The sequence below is a fragment of the Neurospora tetrasperma genome, assembly GCF_000213175.1.
Source record: "Neurospora tetrasperma FGSC 2508 unplaced genomic scaffold NEUTE1scaffold_1, whole genome shotgun sequence".
NCBI lineage: Eukaryota > Fungi > Ascomycota > Sordariomycetes > Sordariales > Sordariaceae > Neurospora > Neurospora tetrasperma.
This window is the reverse complement of record NW_009799099.1, coordinates 2,865,809-2,892,619: the sequence shown is the minus strand read 5'-3', so window position 1 is coordinate 2,892,619 and position 26,811 is coordinate 2,865,809. Positions and strand designations below refer to the sequence as shown.

At 51.9% G+C, this 26,811-nt stretch overlaps 7 protein-coding genes across 7 annotated transcripts; 3 read left to right on the top strand and 4 right to left on the bottom strand.

The window, feature by feature from the left end:
* Positions 1-57: 57 nt before the first annotated feature.
* NEUTE1DRAFT_57688 (uncharacterized protein) lies at positions 58-1,881 on the bottom strand (the record flags this gene model as incomplete). Its single annotated transcript, XM_009849008.1, has 3 exons — positions 58-858; positions 932-1,287; positions 1,364-1,881. The coding sequence occupies 3 exons, from the start codon at positions 1,879-1,881 to the stop codon at positions 179-181; spliced, it is 1,554 nt and encodes a 517-aa protein (XP_009847310.1).
* A 2,525-nt stretch (positions 1,882-4,406) lies between these two features.
* NEUTE1DRAFT_76366 (uncharacterized protein) lies at positions 4,407-5,564 on the bottom strand (the record flags this gene model as incomplete). Its single annotated transcript, XM_009849735.1, has 3 exons — positions 4,407-4,563; positions 4,630-5,435; positions 5,523-5,564. The coding sequence occupies 3 exons, from the start codon at positions 5,562-5,564 to the stop codon at positions 4,542-4,544; spliced, it is 870 nt and encodes a 289-aa protein (XP_009848037.1).
* Positions 5,565-6,259: 695 nt separating this feature from the next.
* Positions 6,260-7,597, bottom strand: NEUTE1DRAFT_107425 (uncharacterized protein; the record flags this gene model as incomplete). Its single annotated transcript, XM_009849734.1, has 3 exons — positions 6,260-6,318; positions 6,373-7,413; positions 7,495-7,597. The coding sequence occupies 3 exons, from the start codon at positions 7,595-7,597 to the stop codon at positions 6,260-6,262; spliced, it is 1,203 nt and encodes a 400-aa protein (XP_009848036.1).
* A 248-nt stretch (positions 7,598-7,845) lies between these two features.
* On the top strand, positions 7,846-9,819 carry NEUTE1DRAFT_144189 (uncharacterized protein; the record flags this gene model as incomplete). The annotated part of the gene is made up of 2 exons (XM_009849733.1): positions 7,846-7,860; positions 8,321-9,819. The coding sequence occupies 2 exons, from the start codon at positions 7,846-7,848 to the stop codon at positions 9,734-9,736; spliced, it is 1,431 nt and encodes a 476-aa protein (XP_009848035.1).
* Positions 9,820-10,358: 539 nt separating this feature from the next.
* NEUTE1DRAFT_76361 (uncharacterized protein) lies at positions 10,359-11,561 on the top strand (the record flags this gene model as incomplete). The annotated part of the gene is made up of 1 exon (XM_009849732.1): positions 10,359-11,561. One exon carries the CDS (start codon positions 10,359-10,361, stop codon positions 11,559-11,561), a length of 1,203 nt encoding a protein of 400 aa, XP_009848034.1.
* Positions 11,562-13,106: 1,545 nt separating this feature from the next.
* NEUTE1DRAFT_98001 (uncharacterized protein) lies at positions 13,107-13,983 on the bottom strand (the record flags this gene model as incomplete). The annotated part of the gene is made up of 5 exons (XM_009849731.1): positions 13,107-13,255; positions 13,318-13,363; positions 13,528-13,600; positions 13,737-13,773; positions 13,875-13,983. The coding sequence occupies 5 exons, from the start codon at positions 13,981-13,983 to the stop codon at positions 13,107-13,109; spliced, it is 414 nt and encodes a 137-aa protein (XP_009848033.1).
* A 409-nt stretch (positions 13,984-14,392) lies between these two features.
* On the top strand, positions 14,393-19,935 carry NEUTE1DRAFT_127630 (uncharacterized protein; the record flags this gene model as incomplete). The annotated part of the gene is made up of 4 exons (XM_009849730.1): positions 14,393-14,824; positions 14,927-15,761; positions 15,941-16,029; positions 16,081-19,935. 4 exons carry the CDS (start codon positions 14,393-14,395, stop codon positions 19,933-19,935), a joined length of 5,211 nt encoding a protein of 1,736 aa, XP_009848032.1.
* Positions 19,936-26,811: the final 6,876 nt, after the last annotated feature.

The following is a 26,811-nucleotide window of genomic DNA, read 5'->3' as shown; positions in this document are numbered from 1 at the left end:
AAGGACACGAGAAGTCCATATAATACTTGTATAGGACGGGTTGTACCAAGTAAAGAGATCATTATCTCGAATGGACATGCACACGAAGTCGTCATGCCCCGGAACATCACCATGGATTCCAAGTGTTGTGAAAGCCACCCGACGCTCATTGTTTGGCAGGGGCAGCAGTATTCTCCATCTACTGAACTGCCCGTCCCTCCCTCTTCTCATCATCCAACTCACTCGCCACCATCTCCATATGACCCGTCTCCAAATCGTCCAACTGCTTACCATGCTGCTTTTGGAGGTTCATACCCGCCGGCAGTGCCTTCTCAAACTCTCTACCCCTCTTCTCGGGCCCAAATGCCGTGGTGACCACGATGCCCATCACAATAATCGCAGTAGCAGTGCCCATAGTCGGGCCATAGGCCTCGACCAGCTTTCCGGTATGGCTGATGATGTGGATCTTCTCCGACACGGCATTAACAATCTGTGCGGACGGGGACGACACCATGTTGCCGACCTGGTACGTGATTCCGGGAAACGAGGAGCGGAATGCGGGCGGCGCAAGCTCGTTCAGGTGGATTGGGATGACCCCCCAAGCTCCTTGGACGAAGAATTGCATGAAGAAGCCGGTGGCGGACAGCGCGCGCTCGGAATTGGGAAGGATCCATGCGGGGATCAGACAGCCGCTGATGAGCGAGGAAACAATGATGGTCCGCCGGCGGCCAAAGTATTGGCTGAGGTAGCCAATGATGGTACCGCCCACACAAGCGCCGGCCTTCATGATGATACTGGCACGGCTGGCGCCCGAGTTATCCAGTTCCTTCGCTCTAAGTACGAAGGTGGTGTAATTGTCCTGGGAGGTGTGGCTGTAGTCTGTTTGTGGTGAGGATAGTCAGAGTGGCTCCGTCGATGGCTGGCTGCAAAGAACCTTGGGGGCGAGACTTACAGTTGAACCAAGTCATCAAAATGCAGCAGTAGACACACATCTTCCACTCTTGGCGAAGCATCACCTTAGTTTCCCTCCAGAACTGGGACGGGTTGGCGTGCGCCTTGCCTTCCTTGCGTGCCTCAAGGAACTGCTTGGACTCGGGGAAGAAGCAGCGGATGATGCCAACACCAATGGACAAACCAGCAGCAATCCAAAACACGGTCTTCCAGCTATCGGTATCACCACCGACCCCAAGATTGGCGCACGCGGCGCACACATAACCAAAGGCGTAACCTTGCTGGAGAATACCTGACATCAAACCTCGGGCGTCGACCGGGCTGTTCTCCAAGGCCATTGCAATGGCGTTACCGTACCTGTGATTAGGGGTTATCAGCATAACCAACCTTATTGACAATGAGATACTGAGGACGAAGGGGGGGGGGAACTTACACTCCACCCATGAACAATCCAAACAAAGCTCTCACACCAAGGAACTGCGAATATGTCGAGCTGTAGATGGTAGCAATCTGCAAGATGCCCAAAACAATCATGTTGACCACCATCGGCCACTTTCTCCCCCATCGATCACCCGCCAGACCAAACGCAGCGGCACCAATCGACCGAAGCAGCAGCGTCAACGTAATCGCCGTCGACACACTGGTCTTGCTGACTCCATAGTAGGCCGCCAGCTTGACCTGCTGGATGGACAAGGCATGGAAGTCAAAGGCATCGGCACTCCAGGCGCAGAATCCGACCGTAAAGCAGATCCAGTCACGGCCTGAGAGCTGGGCGAGCAAGCTGATGGGGTTCTTCAGAGGCACGGGTTTTGCCCATTCTGTTGCAGTCTCGCCGTACACGTTGGTCACGACGACGCGCTGCTTCCAGATGAAGAGGTCCTTCCATGACTGACGGGCTGTGGGGAGGATGCCCTTGGCGACAGGGTCGGCGGGCTCGTGGGTTGATTCCATGGTTGCGTCTTTGTTGATGAGTAGATGAACGAATATTTGTATGACAGAGGTGTTGGTACCTGGAATATGTACTCCCACAACAATGCGTGGTTTGTTTAAAGCCCGATCAATGATTCAAGAGTTGTGGGCCGGGCCTGGAGTAAAAATAACGAGGTGGATGAAGGTGAAGAAAGGGAACCCAAAAGAAGAGGGGAAAGACATCAATTTGAACTTGTGTCGGGTTCCTGCCGGTAGGGCTCAGCTTTAATATATTCGCAAAGTACAGCATGTATACATCTCACATCGTTTTCGTTTTCGGTGTTGGTTGTGTCCACGCTTTTGGAAAAAGAGGGGTTGACTCCTTTTTCTTCGGTTGACTAGCCCGTCTTCAGCGCCAGAGCGGAAGTGCAGTGTTCAACAGTAGATGGTTGAATCTTGATTGACCAAGCTGAGTGAGCCACCATGGATGTGCAGGCAAACCCCCGCATGCCAACACGTTCCTCATGGCTGGTCGGACATGATCCCATTGCCAGCCACATCAACGATCGAGAGAAATCCGAACAACAGCCGGCGGCGTACTGTGGTAGATGTCCCAGAAGGGCGGGAATGATATCGAGACACCGATACAATTCTTGCCGTCGGGCAGTCTTGTCCACTCGTTGTCCAAGTAAGCCTCTTCCCTAGGAATTCTCCTCCAACTTTACTTCATCTGGTAGCCCTCTCCATCTTGGCAGCCGTCACCTTGCCTTTCGTCTTCGCGCGATGCCAATCCGGGGAATATATTGGTGAAATGGGGGAGGTCATGTCATCGCTCTTGGTCGATGGAGTGGTTTGCCAAAGGGAAGCTTAGCTTACTCTGACAGTTGCTTGATATCTTTAAAGCTTCGGTACCAAGAAAAGGGCGAGACTTGGCTGTTGATCTAACAAGTGAGGAGAACCTGGCTCGGGCCTGCAGGTGGCACTCACGGCATTCTGGGGAAAGACTAGTGTACGCAGTAATAAGACAGGGATAACATGTGCGTGGTTCCCCCTAGTGGTTCCCCAGGCCAACCGACCCAATGGTATATCATGTTCCCTTCGGGGGATCGCTGACATCCAGACCGTTATCCGGGCTCTAAGGGCTGATTGGCTTCTGGATTGCGGGGAAGTGGAAATCTTTTGGAGTTTGGAACTTGTGATTGTGATCCGTTGGGAGATGTGGGAGATCACGCCAGCTCCAGTCTTAACCGCAAGCCAGAGAAGTCCAAAGTCCAAAACTAGCGCTGATCAAGGGAAGACAGAGAGACGAGGGAACCATCTCTCCAAGAATATTCGAGGTTAATTAACTGGGAGAATGTCACCACATGGAGTTTGATACCAATAAGGCTCACTGTGCGTGACAAATGCATCCAAAGACTCAGAATCTCGGAAGATGTGGCACATAGGGCATCGAAAAAGCTATGTTGGTGACGATCTTGTCTGCGGGGCCCCAGTTATGGCGGCAAGGCTTTGAAAGAGCGCTACTGCATCAAGCACACAGCAAACATCCAACCGTAGCTTTGGGTGACTCAATCCGACATATGTGTTTCTACAACGTTTCACTGCATCGTGAACGGTGAAACTACCTCAGTCGGCCAGAGGGATGAGGATTTAATCGTACTAGATCCAGCCAATCTGTGGAGAATAATCATAACCAACCGAATAATCCTTTCACCGTTCTTCACGCGTTGAGTTCTTCGTTCGAGATCAACTAGGTTGCCTTTCCAGTCGCTAGTGGGTATGATTCTCGACGTCGGAGAAGATAAGTTCAGAGGAAGAGATGAACGCTGTCACACCAGTTCTCCCGACCAGCTTGTACGTGGATACAGTACAGTCCAGCACTGGTTTGTTCGAGACCTCGGTCATCACCTTGGTCGAACAGGGCTTTATTTTCGGGACTCGGTTTTCAGGTAACATTAACCGTACTCCGTGCGTCTTTGGGTGATATACGGCATCGTAAGCAGGTGAAACTGTCATTCATTCCACCCAGAGATTGAAGCACCTTCCTCTTTCACCCTGAGCCGCCTATGGTTCAATGATCTTCCCCGCTCCTGTAGAAAGCTTTTCAATGTATCACAAGGACACCTGTAGCCTCTGGTAGGTCTGCACTCATCATCCAACTCTGTAAACGGTGCCGAATGTAGGTTGAAAATGCAGGATTGCCTCCTCTGCAACTCGGATCAATTCCCAGAAGGAACTCATAGTCTCCTGACGGTAATATGTCGGCATTGAAGGTCGGGCTTGGCGGGTTTACATGATGACGGCCAAGGACGGCCAGGGACGACCGTTCCTATGATCTGGAATCCATTTTCCGTGGACAGTGCTCTACCTCCCCATCAACTTGCGGCTCTCGAATAGAACCAGGGTCTTATTACCACCTCAAGTAAGAAGACAAGAAGATATGGTGTGGGGAGGAACCAGTGCCGCCAGAATAACGGAGCTTAAAGGTGTTGCCTGGTTTGTGTAATATATTGATGTGGTAAGGAAGGACAAATTGCGTATATCTTGTGTTTGCGTACCGTTTGTGAGGACAAGAAATAAATACGCTGGTTTAGTAAGTCTACGTATCTGTAAATCAGACCATAACATCAAGTACATGGAGGCACCAGAACTGGTAAATCCGAAGGTACTTGGGCGAACGTGTAAGCACGAACCGAGAACATCTAGTCCGCATCAGTAGGATCCCTACGCACCGCCAAGCGTCAGTAAGTCAGCGCACCACTCGAGGATTTGAATGAGGGGAAATCTTACCAATCAGTAACCAACTTCTCATCCAACCCATCCAGTTTCTTCATATCCTCCTCGGCCAACTCAAAACCCCCCACATTCGCATTCTCTACCAACCTCTCCTTCTTGGTACTTTTCGGCAGCGTCACGAACCCTTTCTGCACCGACCACCTAACCAACACCTGCGCTGGCGTAACCCCGTACTTCTTTGCCACCGCTGTCAAAACGGGATGCTTCATGCGCATCCCTCTCGCCAGCGGCGCGTATGCCTCGATGACAATACCATACTTCTCGCACGCGGCCCTGATCTCCGTCTGCGTGTTGAACGGATGGCACTCAATCTGATTCACGAGAGGCTTGATTTTAAAAGGTGCTGACATGACCTCGTCAAGATGCTTGACGCCGTAGTTCGAGACGCCCGCCATCTTGACCTCGCCCGCGAGTACCGCATCTTCGACCGCTTTCCAGCTGGTCAACCGGGCTTCGCGACCGCCGAGCGGGCTGTGCAGGAGGAACAGGTCAATGTAGCCAAGTCCAGAAGCCTTCACTGACTTGGAGATCGAAGCACGAACGGCGTCATAATTGGTGCTGTTGTCGCGCAGCTTGCTGGTGAAATGAACGTCTTCACGGGTGAGGCCCGCAGTGTTTTCGGGAGAGGACAGAAAGGAGAGGATGGCTTGGCCGGCTTCGCGTTCGTTGTAGTACCATTGGGCGCTGTCGAAGCCGCGGTAGCCGGCACCGAGAGCCCAGCGGACCGCGCGTGTGGTCTCGGGGCCGGACATCATGTAGAGGCCGAGTTGGATTTGGGGAATGGAGAGGCCATTGGAGAGCTTGGTGGGTGTTAATGAGTTGCTAAGCGAACCTCATGAGGCTTACGAGGTTGGAGATGAGGGGAGTTTCAGCATGTCTAATCGTACCTTGACTCTACGGCTTAACATGTCTGTCACGGTTTCCGGCATTTTTGACTCTTTTGTTTGGCGAATTTGTTCAGAAAATTGGATAGGTGTTGTCTGCCCTGTGAGGTGAAAATGAGCATACTTATTGTCGGGTTGATGTTGGACTTAATCATCAAAGTCCCCACTCTTGCGGCGGGCGATGACAACATCGCCGGATATATTTCGGTCTTGTCAATTACCGTATCAGTTGGCTGATTAGCGTACAATTCCCTGCGTTGCCTTGTATTGTAGCGACCATTGTTTCACTTGTGCTACGTCAGACGGCTGTCATGCAACTCCACAATGCGAAATAAACCCCGGTAGAGGCTAAGCGTGTTGTGATCGCTTTACTGAATTGCATGCTAGGTATTAGACTGACAGAAAAGAGTTTCGTTGTTGAAATCTCATAGCCATAGTATCTCGAGATCAAGTGACACCTGGAATATTTCCAAGTCTTGTGAATTTCTCGTTCGCATACTAGCATTGACACCTAGATATGTTTTCCAATCTGTAAGGCGTCCTTGTCGTATGGTCAGCAAGATGTATACAAGGAGCCGGGATCGTGGAAGGCTACCGTACCTTAAGGCCGACATGCCCCTTTCCTCCCACTTGAATTCTGTCCTCTTGAAGCCACCCTTTGTGACCTAATCAATGACGGACGCGACCTGCCCCTTTGCATTTTGACCCAATGTGCACCTGAAACACCCCACGCTAGCCTCTTAGGAGATAAGGTCGGCAACATTCATGGGCATCTCATCAATCTGGGTCGAGTAGTACACTGTATCTCCCGTTAGCAAAAGAAGGCGCTGAGGTTAGATTGTCCAACACTTACACTCGATATCACGCAAGATGCGGACATCCTCGCTAGTAACGAAGTTGATGGCAACACCCTTGCGACCGAATCTACCCGAACGACCGATCCGATGAATGTAGTTTTCACGGTTGCTGGGAAGATCATAGTTGATAACCAAGCTGACCTGCTGAACATCGATACCGCGGGCCCACACATCGGTCGAGATAAGCACTCTGCTATTGCCCTGTCTGAAATCCTGCATAATGCTGTCTCTCTCCTTCTGAGGCATATCGCCGTGCATGCTGCTGACAGTGAAGTTGGCTTCGCGCATTTTGTCGGTCAACCAGTCGACCTTCCGGCGGGTGTTGCAGAAAATAACGGCTTGTGTAATAGTTAGAGTGTCGTAGAGATCGCAAAGAGTATCAAACTTCCAGTCCTCCTTCTCCACAGCAATGAAGTACTGCTTCAGACCCTCGAGCGTCAACTCGTCACGCTTGACCAGGATACGAACTGGGTCGGTCATGAACTTGGTGGTCATGTCGAGCACATCATAAGGGAGGGTGGCAGAGACGACAACGACTTGTGTGGCAGGCGGAAGATAGCGGTACACATCGTAGATCTGCTCGCGGAAACCCTGGTTGAGGAGCTCATCGGCTTCATCGAGAACCAGCATCTTGATGTGTCTGGTGCGGAGATGACGGCGGCGAATCATGTCGGCAACACGACCAGGAGTGCCAGAGACAATGTGTTGACCATAGTCGAGCTTGCGAATATCCTCTCCGACGTTGGTGCCACCAATGCAAGCATGGCATTGAACGTTCATGTAATCTCCCAAAGCCATCACAACGCTCTGAATCTGGGTCGCAAGTTCGCGGGTCGGGGAAAGGACGAGGGCCTGGGTCTCGCGCACGGCGGTGTCGATGACCTGAAGCATAGAGATCGAGAAAGTGGCTGTTTTACCGGTACCGGACTGGGCCTGGGCGATGGTATCGCGACCCTTGCAGATCTGAACGATGGCGCGGGACTGGACGGCAGAGGGGGACTCATATCCGTAGGCGTAGATACCGCGAAGGAGGCTCTCTGTTTGAAGAACCGGTTAATTTCAGTCCGATCAACAGAGCTACAGCAACCACGAAATATATGCGATGCGACAAAACCTACCCTTCAAGGACATCGACTCGAAAGTCGGATGAACCGTTACCTCCTTGGAGGTGGAGAACTGAATCTTTTCATCGGCCTTGCGATCGATTCCGCCGTCAGCCATGTTGGGCGATTCTGTCGATGAATTGGATATGTTTCTGAGGTGTGTCAGGACCGAGGATGCGATGTTGTGGTTGCGGATATTGACGATGCAGTTCGACCGGAGTGTTGACTTATTGGAAATTATTTTGCACCCGAGACAAAAACAGCCCACTGTACCGAAAGCGCGACAGTGATTGACGATGGATATGCGATGTCGACGTGTGGCGGCACTGGAGTGGAGCTTTCCCGTTGTCAAAAAAAGTTGCCAAGATGACAAGCCCTCAGGTCGGCAGAATGTCGGCCAACCTTATTTAATGGAACGACGGGGGATCTGTGACAGGGCAGTTGGTGGATTTCGCTAAGGAGTTGCCGGAGAGTTCTTTGCCTGCCGCGACGTGTTTCCCTGCTGTTCTTCTGGACTTCGTACACGGAAGCAATTGGTGGCGCCGAAAAAGCACGTTTCAGCAACCTCTCTTCTAGAAATCATCCTAGTTTTCCCATTCGCAATTCTGCATCCCGACACGACAAGTTCGGCTCTTCTACGCGCATCTTCACTTCTGATCAAATAGGGCAATTTGCGGGTGCCACATTGGTCAACATGTTGATAGAAGAGCAGAGATACATTCACGAGGATCTCGAACGCCTCGAGCAGGGTATCGCGGACCGTTTGCGCGACGAGCCAAAACAGGCATGTTTCCTCCACGCGAAGTTTCTCCTAAGACCCTCTATGCTGACACATCCGTAGATTCATGAACGTCTTAATCGTGATCATGAGGTGTCCCAACTCCTCGACCAGATTCAGCACCAGTCCCGTGAGCTTCTTCCCCTATACGAGGACAAGTCTGGAGTGCGCTTCAAGGAAATCCTGCAGATTGGCAGTGGTGACCCCTTCGAGGAATTCTACAAACAAGTAGCCAGTATCAAGGAACATCACTCGCGGTACCCAAATGAGCAAGCCGAGAACTCGGAAAACTGGTACCGGCCGCGGAAGCAGGGCGACGATCAGCCATTTTTGGTGGAAAGCATGTTCTCGGGCGAAGAGGCATACGGTCGTTTCTTCGATTTGCACGCCAGCCACGAATCCTACCTCAACCTTCCCAATGTGAAGCGACTCCCGTATATGCAGTATCTTGAAGTTTTTGACAACTTCCAACCCGGTTATGGTGGAGTCAAGCGGGCCGACAAGTTGACCGACCAATATTTCAAGTACCTTGGCGAGTTGATGGAGTATCTGGAATCCTTCATTCGACGCACGCGACCACTCGAAAATCTCGAAAAGGTGTTTGGTGACTGGGACAAGGAATTCGATTCGGCTTGGGAAAAGGACGAAATTGAAGGTTGGCGCAAGGAGAAGCTGGCGGCCAAGGGCTCTGCGACAGACCGGACTTTGAGCAGCGCTGACGCGGTTTGGTGCGAGGCATGCGAGAAGGAGTTCAAGAACGAAAACGTTTACACGAACCATCTTTCCGGCAGGAAGCACATTAAGGCCGCTGAGGTGTTGGCGGCGATTCACGGAGAGTCGGCCAACGGTACATCAAACGGCACGGTTGCCCCGCTAGCGCATCGCCTCAAGGAACGGGCGGTCGCTGAGAGGGAGTACCGCATCAAGAAGCTTTCCAGCGCTATGAAGACGGAGCGGGACGACACAAGAGTGAACGTTGAACGTAGGCAGGGCATGACGGAGCGTGAGCGGCAACAAGAGTTGGAGAATCTCTACAACACCACGTTCAGAAGGCAGGCTAAGGAGGCTGAGGAAGACGAGGATGATGGCGGAGATGATAAGATCTACAACCCGCTCAAGCTACCACTGGCTTGGGACGGAAAGCCGATTCCCTTCTGGCTCTACAGGTTGCATGGTCTGGGCCAAGAATTTCCCTGCGAGATTTGTGGCAACTTTGTCTACCGTGGCCGGCGTGCTTTTGATAAGCACTTCAACGAGACAAATCACATCACCAACCTGAAGCGTCTGGGTATCACAAACACACATCTGTTCCGAGACATCACGTCTATCGAGGAGGCGGTGAGGCTGTGGAACAAGATTCAAGGTGACTCGAGAAAGACCAACGTGGATGAGGGCTCGATCGTGCAGATGGAGGACGCTGAGGGTAATGTCATGCCAGAAAAGGTATATCTTGATCTGCAGAAGCAGGGTCTGCTTTGAGAGGTGTTAGAAGATGGATGAGATAGGTAGAGGATTTTATGATTGGTCAAGATTAAAACTCCACATTGTGACGATAATATTATACCCAAAAGTCCTCCCGTCCACAATCGAGCTACGAATTCGGACTATTTCAAGAATAAATAGATAGTGAGGTTGTTTGACATTTCATCCTGTGAAACCAACAGAGCAGCCAAGGGCTTAGAAAGCTTGGACCCACCAAGTGGGGTATAGCGAGGTCAAGGGCGTGAAATAATTGGGCAGCCATTCCGGGTACTGCGGCCATGAATAAACAACATCCTGTAAACAAAGACGGCAACCTCCACTTCTTCACTGTTACCAATTTTCATCACATACAAACTTGGTTACGCTTTGCTTTTTGCACCTCGAAAATACCACAATCGCCCAATGGGTGCAATCAACGAATGTTCGGTACTTCTTGGTGACTGTCCCGACTGACGCGACACTCGGTTCACATCTAATTCATCATCAAGCAAATTGTCCACCGGGAAATCCGCAAATAAGAACAAGGTCTTGACCGCAAATGACAACAAGCCAAACGTCACGACAACCTCACTTATAGAAAACAAATCCACTTCCCTCCCAAGAGAGGAAAACAGAAACGATGTCAACCACCACCCAAATCCAGCCCAAACCCATTCCCGCCCTCTACACAGTCTACATCCTCCGCTCCCAGCCCCGGCACGCTTCCCTCTACATCGGCTCCACGCCTCACCCACCCCGGCGCCTCTCACAACACAACGGGCTCGCCAAGGGTGGCGCCTACCGCACTTCGAAGATATCCCTTCGGCCATGGAACATGGTCTGTCTGGTCTCCGGTTTTCCGAGCATGATCGCCGCGCTGAAGTTTGAATGGGCCTTGAATAACCCACACAAGTCGCTGCATATTCCTGCCGAAAAAAGAGCCGAGGCAGTGAAGGGACTGGGGAGAAGGAAGACGGGACACCTGAAAAGGCCGAGGAAGAGTTTGGTGGGGGTGATGGAGGCTTTGAGGATGTTGGTGGGGGTGAGAAGCTTTGGGAGGTGGCCTTTGAGGGTGCATTTCTTTGAGGAGGATGTTTGGAGGGTTTGGGAGAGAGGTGGTGGGAAGGGTAAGAGTGGCGGAGGAGGGGTGGGAGAGTTGGGAGACTTGAAGGTAGAGGTGGTTACGGACTTTGGCAGTCCGACGGCGCCACAAGGGGCGGGCGTGATTGGGGTGGGGGAAGAAGCTGAAAATGACCCGCACGATGACGACGACGGCGACGACGCGCAAGATGAGAACAAACATGGGATCTATGCTTTACCGCTCGATTACGCGCCGATAAAAGAGTACGTAGCCAAGGGTCAGGAGATTTGGGAGTTTGAAAGGCAGGGGAGCTGTGTGGTGTGTAAGGAGGCTATGGTGGCGGGAAGGGGGTTATATGCGATCTGCCCGAATACAAGCTGTGAGGCTGTAGGACACCTTGACTGTTGGAGCCGGTGTCTCCTGAAGCAAGAAACAAGGAGGATGAAGATGGATAGAGGGGATGAGATACTTCCAGTGAAGGGAGAGTGTCCAAAGTGTCACGGCGAGGTTCTTTGGGGAGACATGATGAAGGAGTTGACATTAAGGATCAGGGGGCAGGCAGAGGTGGAGAAGCTGCTGAAGAAGAAGAGGCAACGGGCAGCAAAGGGCAAGGGGAAGGGCAAAGGGAAGGTCGCTGATGAGAAAGGGAACAATGCTGAGGAGAAAAATACAAAAGGGAATCGAGAGGTGAAGACGACGCCTCAGAGGGTCGTGGAGGATAGCGAAGACAGCGAGTTTCTCGATATCGCGTGCCTTCAGTAGGCGAAAGAATCCAGACTTCAGAGAGCTGGCTCTAATTGCTGGCACGATCACGATATGCTCTTGTTGATTTATCCTTGGCCTCTGGGACTCCAAGTCTCACGCATGCCGTGACATGATCAAGTTGGTCGACTCAAAGCATAAGACCAGCCAACAGAAACAGCTAGGGAAACCACAGATGTGATTGGACTCATTGGGAAGAGGCTCGGAGGGTTGAAAGAGAGGTGCCGGTTGCGGTTTCACGTGTCTGCTGAGTCATTCAGATCTGCCCCGCCAACGCAGGGAAATCGCCCCAGTCTGCTGGCCTTGGCATTTCTCTTCAACGTCGAGTCTTTTCTAATTGGAGGGCGATGCGACTACTGACGGCCATACCCCTGTCAATATCAGGGCCTTTCTTTCGGTTCGACCGGTGCTTAGATTTCCCGGGTCCATCGAGTCCCTCTTTTCTCTTTCATGGAACATGATGGGATGTGGTCTCCAGGCATTTTATGACTCCGACTGAACCCCGAGTCGGACTGCCACCTGGAACTGCCATGCACATTTGGCCGCTTGCGGTATTCCAATTGTCGCATTGCCCTATGGCTTTCCCCCAGATTCAGGATATTGTAACAACCTGCAGACTCACCATACATTTGTGATCATTTGAACAGTTGCGATTTTGGCAGGACTGATGATCGTGCGTCTAGTGATTTTCTTTGCTGGCCACGGGCGACCCAATCGATCGAAACTTGCGAGAACCCAAAAACTTCGGACCATTTTTGGTCATTCAGGTGTGGTGATTCATGTTTCGAAATGCGCGGAGCAGTGGAAAGCACAAGTATTTGTTTCCGGATGCATACAAGCTAACCACCCTCCGCTCTTTTATTCCATTGATTCCTTTCTCATGCCCCAGCGCGATGACAGTGATGTTTCAAAACGAATTATATCTATCCTTCCTCAAACCATATTGTTCGGTCATGCATTAGAGTCATGATGGCGCATTGATGCCTATACCGCAGCCCGGACCTTCACCCCTGCCAATATCTCGACCACTGGAGGGGCGGATCAAGCACAACACAGTTTGCAGGAGTACACTGTGTTTGCGGCGGATGGACAAGACTTGCCCAGTGCGTGAGAAGGAGGACCCCGAACTTTCCAGAGAAAATGGGAGAAAGGAAAAGTTGATTTACGACTCATCGACACCTACCCAGGTGTACGGTTGATATGTTGGCACATTGGAGTTTCCCGTCAATGAAGAACACACATCCCCGGCCAGTCTACGCAGGAACAAAAGATAGAAGGCGAAAAGGCTGTTAATATTGACCTCAGCCGCACGTACTTTAACATAACGAAGCGCGCGCACTTTTTCTCGATTGGTACGGGGTTGACTGTAGTAGATGGGTTGATGAGTATCAGGTGCGACTTTGTTTTGTTATCCAAACGGAGTCGATCCATCGATGATGACATTGAAAATCGAAGATACAGAGGTACGGAACTTGGCCTAGAAGGGTCTAGTGGAGATCCACCAGATGCCGGAGGACCGCGACTGAACTCGAATGGCGGGCGGCATCATGTCTGGCGTCGCTCGCTGCTACCATGACCGCGCTGCAAGAGTTGCGCCCTCCCCCATTTCGTCCCGACAGCTACCGCAGCGCCGCTTGCCTTTGGTCCTTGTTGGATTTGAACGTCTTCCGTGTCCCGCCGCCCGTCAAACCAGCCTCAACCTGTGCAAGTGGAATGGGCCCACTATGTAGTAACATGCCCCTGCCCTCTTCCTAACTGATAGTAACCCAATTCCCATCTACACACATTACAACCCTCAAAAACTGTATACCTCTGCACCACTTTCAGATCTGGGACCGGGAAGCTACTATCACTCAGTCAGTTCACTGCTGGTCTTGGGCGTCCACACACTTCATCCTCACACCACATTTTATCGATTCACCATTCACATCATCCCGTGCTGTCCAGGTCCCGGCCATTCTTCCACCTTCACTTCCACTTCTTGCTCCCTTCCGGTCTCCGCCTGGCCCTGGCCTCCATCTCTATTTTCATTTCTCTCTCTTTCTCTCCAGTCACGGTCTGCACTCCCGTTTCCAACGCCATAACAATTTTGGAACAATCTGGCTTTCTGCTCGGCCACCCCTTCCGCCCTTCCGGGTCAATCCACTCATTCTCACAATCATCAACCAGCCTCACTTCGAACGCATCCAGTTGTCCAACCCCGTATTGCAACCTTGATTAGTTCCGACGACAAACCTTCAGGTCGTCACCGACGGATCCCGGACCACATTGCCTTTTCCAGCTGCAAATCAGGCTACTTCTGCTGTCACTCACGGTATCTACACACGGAGTGTCTGTACAAACAGCCAACCCTAACACGGTAGACCGAGGTAGTGGAGGAACTCGGACGAGGTTCGATCTGCATTTCCTTTCTGCGACACATACACGCACGAACGATATACCTACCCTCTTAGTCGCCTTCTGGCCCTCAATTTTCAGGTTCTCAGGGCTCGCTCCCTGGGCAACATACGCTCAACCTGCCCGCCACAGTTCTTCGTCTGCGCAGACCCTGCACTTACTAAAAGCAGCAGCGCAGAACCGGATATCGCATCCCCAATCTACGCACAACTCCCTGTAGCGCCATATCATTTCGCGGCCCTGCGCTGTCGACTGTTCTTCCCCAAACCAGCCCTCAGCCTTGTAACCTACGATGCGTCCGATATTTCGATAAGACAGAGACCTCCGATTTCGTACACACCAATACGTTACAGCTGCGTCTCGACCCACCCACCACCACCGATCTTCGCCTGTGTGATTATCAATTCGCCCTCCAAAGATAGCCTCCACTCGCCATGGTGTCCACCCCGTCTGGAGGCGGGTCTGTCGCTGTGGCGGCTGCCGGAACGTCGAGTAACAATGCAAGCGCGCGAGCCTCCCCTACCGTTACCTCCCATTCCAGCAACGGCAAGTCCAAGACAGCGCCTGTCAACTCGAACGGCTACCATCCTCCGAAATCCCAGATCCCGTTGAGCTTCATGAAGAGCGAACCTCTCGATTTGAATTCGGTGGAGCGACGCGGCCAGCCTACCGCGTGCAAGGAACCTTCAAAGAAGAAGAACCGACCTCACGGTCTTGAAGAGGCACCATCTTACTGCCCAACTGAGGAGGAGTGGAAAGAGCCCTTCGAGTACATTCGCAAAATCACACCAGAGGCCAGCAAATTTGGTATCTGCAAGATAATCCCGCCCGAGTCATGGAACCCCGATTTTGCAATTGACACCGAGGTACGCTCGCTCGCCCGTCAGCAGCCGTGATGCCATTTGCAACCACGCACTTTTTCAGAGCACAGATTTTACGAATGGGCTTGCTGACCTATGCTACTGCAGAGATTCCACTTTCGTACCCGCAAGCAAGAACTTAACTCGATCGAAGGCAGTTCGCGCGCCAATATCAACTATATCGACGCCCTTCAAAAATTTCACAGACAACATGGGAACAACCTCACGCGGCTCCCGTACGTTGACAAAAAGCCGCTCGACTTATTTCGCTTAAAGAAAGCCGTTGAAGCTAGGGGAGGGTTCGACAAGGTGTGCAAGCTGAAAAAATGGGCGGAAATCGGACGTGATCTGGGCTACAGCGGGAAGATCATGTCATCTCTTTCCACATCGCTGAAAAATTCGTATCAAAAATGGCTTTGTCCGTACGAAGACTATCTGCGAGTCGCAAAGCCTGGCGTTCATCAGCAACTCGAGCTGGAATACGGTGGGCCTCTCACACCCAGCCCAGCCCCGAGCCCAATGAAGCGATCAAATGCCCAAACCCCCTCAGACCTTCGCGGTGAATCTCCATCTCGGCACCCCATGGAGACAGCAGTAAACGGGCACGCCAAGGATTCTGATCGGGATGTCACAATGTTAGACGCCCCATCGATACCAGCGCCACCGGTCAAAAGTGGCTTCACAGCCATCAACACTGGAGGCTTCACGGCGATCAATTCCGGGTTCACGAGTATAAACCGTCCGCTGGCCCCTGCATCAGAAGCCATCACCCCGCTATCTTCTGCCAAGAATACCCCGGAAGTTCGACCATCAGCAGCTGGCTCGTCTTCACTGAAGCGGCAACTAAGCTTCGATAGTACGTCAGATTCCGCCAAAAAGGAAAGCTCGGTGGACAAGGACGATGGAGAAGCAGGCAGTCGTCGTAGCAAGAGGCTCAAGAAGGGTAGGTCATATCATTCCCCCCGCCTTCAGGCATATCAAGGTTCGCGGGCCGAGGCATGTGGTGCTGCACACAGTCTTATCGTCTTCGAAGCAAGAACATCGTCTCATCTCATTGGGAATCTGTGCTCCGAGTTCAGGACACTTCCTGGCTTACATACGCTAACCTGACCTCTATGACAGATTCGGTCCCAACAGTGGCTGGTTCACATATGTCGCTCTTTCGCCCTTCTGCACCCAGAATTCCAAGAGAGGACTCGAGTTCGGGAGAGGTAGGTCTGACATGAACGTTAAAATGTGGACCTCTACTGACACTGTGGTAGAATTGCGAGCAATGTGGCAAGGGTAGTGAGGAGAGCTCATGCATGCTGGTTTGCGAATCCTGCGATAACCACTATCATGGCTCGTGCCTGGATCCTCCTCTCAAGACCAAACCAGAGAATGAATGGAACTGCCCGAGATGTCTCGTCGGAGACGGCCAGTTTGGCTTCGAAGAGGGCGGTCTCTATTCGCTCAAGCAGTTCCAAGAGAAGGCTGCCGACTTTAAGCAAGGCTACTTCGAAAACAAGATGCCTTTCGATGCGGTTCTCAATTGTCATCGTCCGGTTACCGAAGACGATGTTGAGCGTGAGTTCTGGCGCTTGGTCGCAGATCTGGAGGAGACCGTCGAAGTCGAATATGGCGCAGATATTCATTGCACGACACATGGCTCTGGATTCCCGACCGTGGAAAAGAATCCCAACAATCCCTACTCAACGGATCCATGGAATCTCAACCTGCTGCCTCTTCACCCAGAAAGTCTCTTCAGGTACATCAAGACTGACATCTCCGGCATGACGGTACCGTGGGTATATGTGGGCATGATTTTCTCTACCTTTTGTTGGCACAACGAAGATCACTATGCGTACTCTGCCAACTACCAGCACTTTGGCGCAACGAAGACCTGGTATGGCATCCCCGGCGAGGATGCTGAGAAGTTTGAGGCCGCAATGCGTGAAGCGGTTCCGGAGCTGTTTGAGACGCAACCGGATCTCCTATTCCAGTTGGTCACTTTGCTCACGCCTGAACAACTCAAAAAGGCAGGCGTGCGTGTATATGCGCTGGATCAACGGGCCGGCCAGTTTGTTATCACCTTCCCACAGGCCTACCACGCGGGCTTCAACCATGGCTTTAACTTCAACGAAGCCGTCAATTTCGCCCCTAGTGACTGGGAGCCATTCGGCCTTGCTGGAGTGGAACGACTTCAGACATTCCGACGGCAACCATGCTTTTCTCATGACGAGCTGTTATGGGCCGCGGCAGATGGAATCACGGGTACCGGGTTAACGATCCAAACAGCGAAATGGCTCGCCCCTGCTCTCGATCGGATCCATCAGCGAGAGATGGCGCAGCGTAGAGAGTTCATCGGTAAGCATGACTTTATCGCCACGCATCTCGACGCAAAACATCCGTCTCCGCACCATCTCTGCGTTTTTAACGGAGAAACGAACGACAAGTGCCCGATCCAGTTTGCCGTCAATGATGTGGACGTACCCGAAGACGAGTATGCATGTTTCTACTGCAAGGCGTATACCTACCTATCCCGGTTTGTATGCCTGAAGACGGGCATGGTACTATGCTTACTACATGCTGGAAGCCACAAATGCTGCGATGCTCAGGAATCAGACCGCTTTTTAGGCAAAGAACACGCTCTTTATTACCGGAAATCGGATGAGGTCATGGCATCTACCCTCAAACGGGTGACCGACAAGGCCAGTGTGCCGGAGACATGGGAGGAGAAATATCAAAGACTCCTTGACGACGAAGCGAAACCGTCACTCAAGGCGCTACGCAATTTGCTAAGCGAAGGCGAGAAGATTCCCTACGAGTTGCCATCGCTTTCCACTCTCAAACTTTTCGTCGATCGCTGTAACCACTGGGTAGAAGAGGCGACTAATTACACTATCCGCAAACAGCAGAATCGCCGAAAAAGCGAAAAGGCTTGGCCAGTCAGCGTCCGAAAATCCGTCGGAAACGCTGAACACGATCAAAAGGAGCGAGAAATGCGCAACGTTGCCAACATCCATCGCCTCCTCGACGAAGCGGAGATGATTGGGTTCGAATGCCCTGAGATTCAACAACTACGGGAGCGAGCCGAGGCGATCAAAGCATTCCAGGAGACTGCAAAGAAGGTGTTGGATCTCCCACGAGACCTTCAACCAATCGGTTCAATCGAAGAGCTCCTTGAGGAAGGCCAGAATTTCAACGTCGATATTCCCGAGGTAGAAAAGCTCTACAGCGCGCTGGAGCGACTCAGATGGGACGAAAAGGCCCGGGAAAGTCGATCCAAGTTCATGACCCTTGATGAGGCGCAAGAGTTGGTAGACGAGGGAAAGCGCCTTGGTATCCAAATATACGAGGATAACATCAAATACTTGGAGGAAAAACTTGAAAAGGGTCGAGAATGGGAAAAGAAGGCCAGAGAGTTGATCAACGCCGATGTTGTGAACTACTCGCAACTTGACTCCTTGTCGGTACAAGCACAACACGCCAACCTGCCAATCTCCAAGGGGACACTGGATATGGTCGACGCGATACTATACAAACAACGTGAGGCTCAACGCCAGATCATCGACCTGAATAAGCGCTCCGCAGATCCGGACTATACCCAAAGACCCAAGTATAATGAGGTTGCTGAGGTGATGAGGAAGGTCGAAGAACTCCAGGCCAAGCCTCCCGGCACGCTTGACCTTGAAAAGGAACAAAAGCGCCACGAAGACTGGATGCGTAAGGGGAAGAAGCTTTTTGGCAAGAGTAACGCCCCATTGCACATTCTTAAAAGCCACATGGACTACGTCCTCGACCGAAATAAGTGGTGTTTCAACACTGTCGAGGACACGCCAAGATCGCCTGCTGAGCCAGCATCCAGGGAGCCCAGTGTGGATGGAGAACATGACTCCTCGGACAACGAAGATGAAAATGGCTCGAGGCAAGTGTTCTGCATCTGCCGCCGTGTGGAAGCGGGTATGATGATCGAGTGCGAGCAGTGCCATGAATGGTATCATGGCAAGTGTCTGAAGATTGCCCGTGGTAAAGTGAAGGAGGACGACAAGTACACCTGCCCGATCTGCGACTGGCGAGTCAAGATCCCTCGGGACGCATCGCGGCCCAAGCTGGAAGATTTGATCACTTGGTATGAAGAGATACCAAACCTTCCGTTCCGGCCGGAAGAGGAGGGAGTCTTGAAGGATATCATCGATATGGCTGAGCGTTTCCGCAAACACATTTCGCCTCTGTGCTCTGGTTTTTCGACCGCTGCCGATGCAGAGAACCAACGTTTCTACCTCCGGAAAATCGAGGGTGCTGAAATATTGCTGGCATACGAGACCAATTATCTGCGACAGGAATTGCATAAGTGGAATCCCGTTGCGCCCGAGCCGCCCCCGATTCTGGAGCAGTCTAAGAGTACTCGCAAACCCCGGCCCACAAAGCTCCAAAAGTTGCTACAACAACATGGTGTGCAAGATCCGGACGACTTGCCTGAAGATGTTCGAGGAAGAGCGAACAGCCTCAAGCGTAAAGCTCAAAACGCTGAGGCCCATGCTGGGGGCTTGGGTACAGGCCCCGGCATGCACCCATTCGGCCCCGGTCACACTTACTTCTCGCGGCAGTCATCAGCTCAACCCCAAACGCCGGGCTTGCCAATGACCAGCAGCTCTCACGCTCACCCCTCGCGTGGGTCAGACTCAGTGTCACCCTCCAACACCCTGAATGGGCGTACGGGCTCTCTATCCCATCATTCGCCCCTTCACCATTCGCGCTACTTTAACGGAGACAACAGCACATCCGGCCAGGCACTCAGCATCGAAGACCGGATTCTTCGTGACCATCACGATAACGACGACCATGCCGACGCTGATAGAGCCAAATTTCGTGACTCCATTTGGGGCAGCGCCAGTTCCGCAACTAAGAGGTCCTCGGCGTCCGCCCTGGTGACGGAGAACGATCCTATGGGCATTGGCCCGCCTGCTGACGAAGGCGTGGCGGACAATCACATGTTCATTGACCTTGTACACGATGACGACGAAGAAGACGAGAGGAGAGGAGCGGCGGCGGCGGCGTCGGCCGACCTGGTGGCTGACCACCATCATCACCGCCATGAAATGGAGACGGATCACGATCACCTGTTGGAGGTGTAGGATCCGATCTGGCATGGCTGATTGTTTGTGGATCCGTTTCTCGTTCTCTTTGGCGGTCTTCTATGTTTCTACCATGGTGTTCTACGGAATCGCTAAGCGGTGGTCGACGTTGTGAACCACACTACACTTTTGTGGTCGCAAAGATGTACGTTCTTCACTGGGGGCTTGGTCAATATCTTTTGGGTTGCGTCGCGCCTCTCAAATGTTTTAGTTGGCGGTGTGAAGGTGTTTTAGATGGTGTTTAAAAGAGCAATGGTCAAGGTGTATTCTTTCTCATAGTCACGTTTGGTCCGGTTGGTTGGTTTGTTTTGGTTCAGGTCGCATAAAAACAAGTGTTTCCGTTGTTTTTGCTTATTTCCCCCATCTGTGTCTCTCCGGCGAAGCATCCTAGCATATTACATACATTGGTCGGCGACAGTGGTTGTGATGGGGGCGGACTGAGAGAAGTGTGTGTATAGACGGATGGCCACATGAATGAGGGGACTGGAGTTGCATGCGCGTTGCGTTCTTTCGTCTTTTCTTGTTGGTTGTGAGATATATTGATCATATCACCATCATTGTCATCCCCAATCCCATCTTCACTTACCATTGTCAACTTCACTTGTTTTGAGGTCTCACGTAGAACCAACACGTGTGGTGGAGCCAGGGATCTTTTACTATTCTAAACTTAGTGTATGTATCGATGTGACGGTGTCTAATCAAAGTCAGTTACAAGACAGTCAAAGCACTCAAATCAACTATATCAAACTAACATGCATTGCACGGAGCATTCTGATATTGCCATAAGACGCAATGACGCTAGTCACAAAACTACTCTCTCGGTCCTCATAAACCTCTTCATCTTCGTTAGGTTTGAAGTTTAACTCTCAACCCCAAATCAAATCGCAATTGTCTTTTGTGCCGGTGTTCCAGGAGAAACAACAAACCAGCATGATCCCAACATATTTACCTCTCCGCACGCTCGGGTGCCTAGGTGGTCTGTGTGAGCTTCTTTGCCACTCGCTTCGTGCGGGTAGAGGTTTTTCAAGTTCCCTTTTTATCTTGACCTTTCCCTTTCTCTCTCTCTTTTCGCGGCTCCCCGTATTTTGGTTTCCCCTCCCGTCCCGTCCGGTAGGTCCATCCGTCCCGCCCGGCCCGTGTTTTTGTGTCCCGCGACTCCGCAAACCCACCACCCCTCCCTCGTTCACCCCATATTTCGTTCGTTCTTCGCAATCAACCTACCCACATGATGAATCTGCCACGTTTTTATATCGTTAAAGCTGTCTGTGCCACTTTTTTCCCCTTTCGCTTAGGTACTCGCCCGAGTCTTGGGTATAATTGTTTTTTTGTTTTTTTCATTATATAGAAGTTTGGGGGTGGCCCTGTCTCCCGGAGTTCGTATAAATAAACTCCGGAGAAGTAGGTACGAATGCACGCCGCGAAAAACCATGCACGTTTGAAAAACGAAAAAAAAAATAATAGAAAATAATGATAACAACAATAATAATTTGAAAAAAAAAAAAAAAAAAAAAAAAACATTGACAGTCATGGGACGATCAAGACAATAATACAAAACGGACTTCTGAGAAAAGGAAAGAGAAAGGCTCAATAGTACTTACCTTGGCAGATCGGAGTCTATTGCGGTTCATCATCAGCGAAGTGATATGTGAACAAAAACTAACACGCTTACTCCGAACGAACGACCGAAGTAAAAATTTTCGTGTATCTCGGCAAGCATAGATGTTACCCTTCTTTGATCACTAACGAGCGAACGAGAGAAGAGGGAGAGAGGGATGGGGCAAAATCTATGATTAAGATTCAACGGCTTCATTGGTAGCGTTGATATACGTACAAGGAAAATAGTAGACGAATACCCCATACGAGCTTTTTATAGCTTATTGAACCCATCCATTATCATAAGTTGGGGGACCCCTAATGTAAGTCCCGTAAGGTCTAGACTTACAGTGTTTGCGAGGCATGTTAGTTAGTGTCATAGGCCGTTAGTACCGTTGGTGAAGATCCCTCTTTTCTACCACCAACGCTGCTGCATTAAGGTACGTAAGGAGGCGCGGATTTGTTCCGTCAGGGTACGCCACCATTTGATGAGCAAGATGAGCAAGATGAGCAATTACGCTACTGAGAACGGAAAAAGAAAGAGAAAAGAAAGACATGAAGATGATGTCACAGAGAAAGCCGTTTACTAAAATTCCGTGCAGACAGGGTCACACATGATGGGACAAGGAAATCAAACAAGAAAGGCGAGGCTTCGACGCGATATAAAAAAAAAATGGCCAAGGGGTATGGTGTATGATGATGATTGCCGACAGGGAAGAGGTTGAAAGAGAGAAAAGCGGAATGGTTATTCTCGCAAAACACGTGTTGAAATACCGATCTTCATGCAAGGGTTTCTCAGACCATGCCCACGGATCCAAAGAAGGTATTCCATATGCCCGGTTTACTGAAGAGGGAAGTTGGGAGTGCCGATCGGTCACTTCCACGCCATTATCCACATGTCACCGATGCAAATCCACCGTTACCAGTTGGATGGGACACGGACTACTCATGAGGTCACGTCATCGGGAGAAGAGGGGGAAGAGGACGAATTGTTGGTCTTGCCCTTCCAACTCGCCTTCTGTTGTATTAATGTGCGGTGTTTAGGGCAAGGCGAGGGTTTGATACGGGGCAAGGGGTGAGGGTTAAGAACAATAAGCAGAGAGGGAGACACGGAGAGGCTCCGAATGGTTGAAGGCTGTGGTCGGGGCTTCCTCCGCAGATTCCCAATAGCCCTGAGGAGTTTGGGAGATGGACACGAGTGGAAGGGTTCACGACCCGGTTGGGTAAAGTACTAGTCACGATTGAGGTGGTATGTTGTGGTAGATATGTGAGTTTCAGGACATCAAGCAAGCACGTAATGTCGTTCGGGCTCCATTCGGCCTTCAGAGCGCGGAATGTAATATCGGTAGGGCTCGCGCGGGGTTTTCGCCGGTCGGTACCCACGAGGGTCGCGGTCCCGGAGGGGAGGTGGGATGATGGACACCAGAAGACTGTGAGCGAAGTGAGTGTCTGTGAATGGGAGTGGGGGATGTGAGTGGGAAATGTGATTTGACATGTATCCCATATGAGTTGTCTCGACTCACACTGCCACTCATTGCCAACCGAAAACGAGCGCTCTTCTCTCTTTCTGCCTAGAGGTCTTGTTCTGCCGAAGAGGGATGGCGATTCAATATGACATGTCCGATCTGTGATGCCAAGTCGACGGAAGACGTTTGAATGATTCCATTCTTCAGGAAGGTGCACCCGAGAAAGACGATTTGCGTACAGGGCATGGTACGGATGAGGTCCGTTAGGGTACCAGCACGTCGGTTCTGATTCTGTTGGGTCGCCTAGCAAGCTACTTGCCGGTCTATTCCACTTCATTTTTACCCTGATCAAGATGATGATGTCCGGGCATAGCCAGTCGGGCAGAGGGATGATGTGTGCGTGTCAAAACCAGTTTGGTGTTTGCTAGAATTCAAATTAGGGAGGAGTCAGGCCTGGGTCTCTGCTGGAGCCGGGCTCCCGGGGATGGCGTTGTGGGCTGTGATGGGCTGGTATGGGTTGGGATGGGTCTCGACAAAGACACCATGACAAACGAGGTATGCCAAGCGAAGTCTCTTGATGGGCCCAAGAGATGGAAACCGTAGCCGGTAGTGTGCACTAGGCCCGAGTTATGTCACGAAACGAGAGAACTCAACGATGGACAACAGGGACATAGCATGTAGCGAAGCAGCGACCTTGGGGTTTTGGGGGACTTTTTGCCCATATTTGGATTAGTGCAACAAGTGAGACGGAGCGAGGGAGAACAAGAAGTTTTTTTTTTTTTTTGGTGGTGGTCATGTTGTGCATTGTTTGCATATGCTGTACACGTGCCGATGTGTGTCCAGTGCATGATGCGGTGGAGGAGGCACACTGCAGCGACACTTGCATGCTGCACACGTGTCAACATCGTGGTTTTTGTGGACGTACACTACGCAGTGAAGGGTGGTGAAGCTATTGGGTGGTTCCAGTCAAGCAATCCACCCCGACCGAGTGCAACTATAGGTAGTGCCGTGCATATCCCACCGCGTACTGCCTCCATGTGTGAGCCAGAGTGAGTGGTTGTGCAAGCGGACAGTATGGCCGAATATAAAGCACAGCTGTTGGATGGACTGCTACCGGCCGCCGCCAGTTTGCCCCGATAGTTAGCTGCGAACTGTTTGCTGTTTTTAGACTCCGAGATAGACTGTGTGCTCTGCGAATGAAGGGTCACAGCGAACGTGATGGCGATCGTTTTTTCGTTCCGTGCTGACGCGAGATGCATGCTTTCGCGGGACTCTGTTCTCTGGCATTACCAGAGTGCCGGGTCTCTCTTTTTGATGAACGCTGAACAGCACCAAGCGGAACGGGGCCGCCCAGGTTCGGATCTTTCTCCGATGCATTTTGTGTTTCCAGAAGGTGACAAGATGTCGTGAGGAATTCTAACGGTCCGGTGGTGTGTGACGAGGCCTGCTGAGGTTACATGTACCTGCATGAGAGCTTCGGTTCCTGTCTGACAGCCGGGATACCGCTGAGGAGCCTTGCCTGTTCCTGGCCGTGGCGCCTACTCAGGACCCCTGTTCCTGGAGTTTACTGGAGTTTCACTGGAGTTGCGCTGGAGCTCATTGCTTTCGATCCGGCCAACTGGAAGTCTTCCCGGAGACAGGTGGCTTGCAGGGGGTCTGATTTTGTCCGGATCGCTGGAACCAGACGGGGGGGCCGCAAACCTCGCTCATTGTCGACCATTTGGGCAGTTCCAGACAGTCCATAACAGTGCTCTCACGGCCGTCGCTGTCTAGCAGTTGTCTACCTACCCAGATGCAGCGTCATGGCCAGTGCAGTGCAGTAGAGATAGCAAGATATGTAGAATTGTGTGGGCAGAAGAACCGTGTCGGGAAAGGATCTCGATGTTCCGTGCACCGCGGGGGAGAGAGAGGATCCTTTCGGTTCCGGGCTTGGAGCTTGGTTGGGGGAGCAAAGACCTTGGGTGGAGCTCGACGCTCCGCTGGCCTCCGCTGCGTCAATTTCCCAGCGCAGCACGACACTGGACAGCGCTGCCCTTTTGGCCCAGGATCCGCTGGCGACATCCAGAGCAACTTTGTTTTAGCGCCCGATCGGGCTTATTCCAGTCGTTGCTTGGTCGCTCCAGACCCTCTGTGACCCTCAGGTCCTTGACTCTCCTCGGACGGGCCTGAACGGTTGGTGATCAGCCCATGTCGGGAACCCTCGTGTGGTCGTCCGGTCGTTGGTACGAGTTCTGAAAAGCGTAGCGCTCGGCAAGTGGAAGTTTTGTTGTCGAGTTCGACATGTAGTGTAATCCACCAGCACCCTGGGCAGAGACGGGGCAGAGAGTAAAAAGTTTTCCAGGCGGCCAGTACGGGTCCAATAAAGGTCCCATCGATACTGCAACCATGATTGCGCTTCATTGCGGCGCCGTCGCTGCTTCTGGACAACGGCCGATCAAATAGAAGGATTGTGCGTTCTGCAGGCGATAAGGGGCCCGTCACACTCCATTTCGTCACTCGGTTGCATCTTGACACTCGGCTGGTGGAAACTGGACGTCGAAACTCTGAAGGTGTCGAGGTATGTCATAATATCCAGCGAAACCGAAGCTCAACCGAAGGGTCCAGGTGTCTGGCTGGCTGTTTCCAGGTTCACAGCCCAAGGGAACTCGAAAACTCTGAGCGAACGTCCTCCCGCTGCTTTCCCGTACCTACCTACCAATCCCAGGGGTAGGTAATATAGGTCCACTCGATCCCATTCAGCAGACATTCCCGCACAGAAAGAAGGCAAGGGAATGCTGCAGGAAAATGCAGGCACCGTGTCTGAGAGCTGACCCGCCTGCTGTGCGTGACGGGACTGCTTTGCGACTGCTCGCGCACTGCACGGACTGTCAGCTGGAGATTCGTGCCCTGAACTGTGGGCTGTCGCAGTAGGTCAGTGGGGTGGTCCAAGCTTCTTCAGGGAAGCTCCCGCCTTCGAACGTACCCCGGTGCCACACCAGTGCCCTCTTGCTCGTGCCCACACTTCATGCACTGGGCAGCAGGGCCGGGCAGGTTGGACACTAGGTACCATCGAACCTCCCGTCGTCAAGGTCCGCGCCCAGGTTCACTCCCAGGCCCCCCTCCCCTTTTGCAGGCCGTCAGTCCCCATACCATCCCCATCCATCATCCCATCCCATGTCTGTTTCTGTGGAGGTCCATGTGACCGTCTCATTGCATTTAGTTTCTTTCACTCCTCGTCGTTTTGATTTTTTTTTTTTACCAGAGCGCTTTGCGAGTTTTGAAAACAAAAGGTCTCGGTGTCCGTTCTTCTGCATTTCAACTCCAAAAGCCCCGAGTCGAGGTCCCAACATCGACTTCGTTCGTTCCTCCTCTCCACTCCTAACCAGTCGCTCGTTCAACTGATTCGTCAACTTAACTCAACCAAACCACACTTCGGACCCGACCTTCGTTCGCAATCCATCTTTATCAGCAAGGCCGGCCGGCATACCTAGGTATCAAGCAGAGACCTACTGGACGGGAATCATATCTTAGTACTATCACCTACAACCTACTAGGTAATACATATCCTTACCTTCCTATTACTGGCTTAATCGTTACACTATCGCCCGACACCTGCCACTGCAACTCTGCAGCGCTGCAACAATACCCCACGGGCGATACCAGACGGCGAGAATCCATTACTACAACTTGGTCCTCGGAGCCTCCCATTGCTCCAATCCGAACCAATCTGTCTTGTCGATCTGGTGCAACCCCATCCCATGCATGCTCCCGCGATCCTCCTCCTCCACCTTTATCATCTCTAGGCGCATGGCTCTTGTCATACGCCTCGATAACCAGC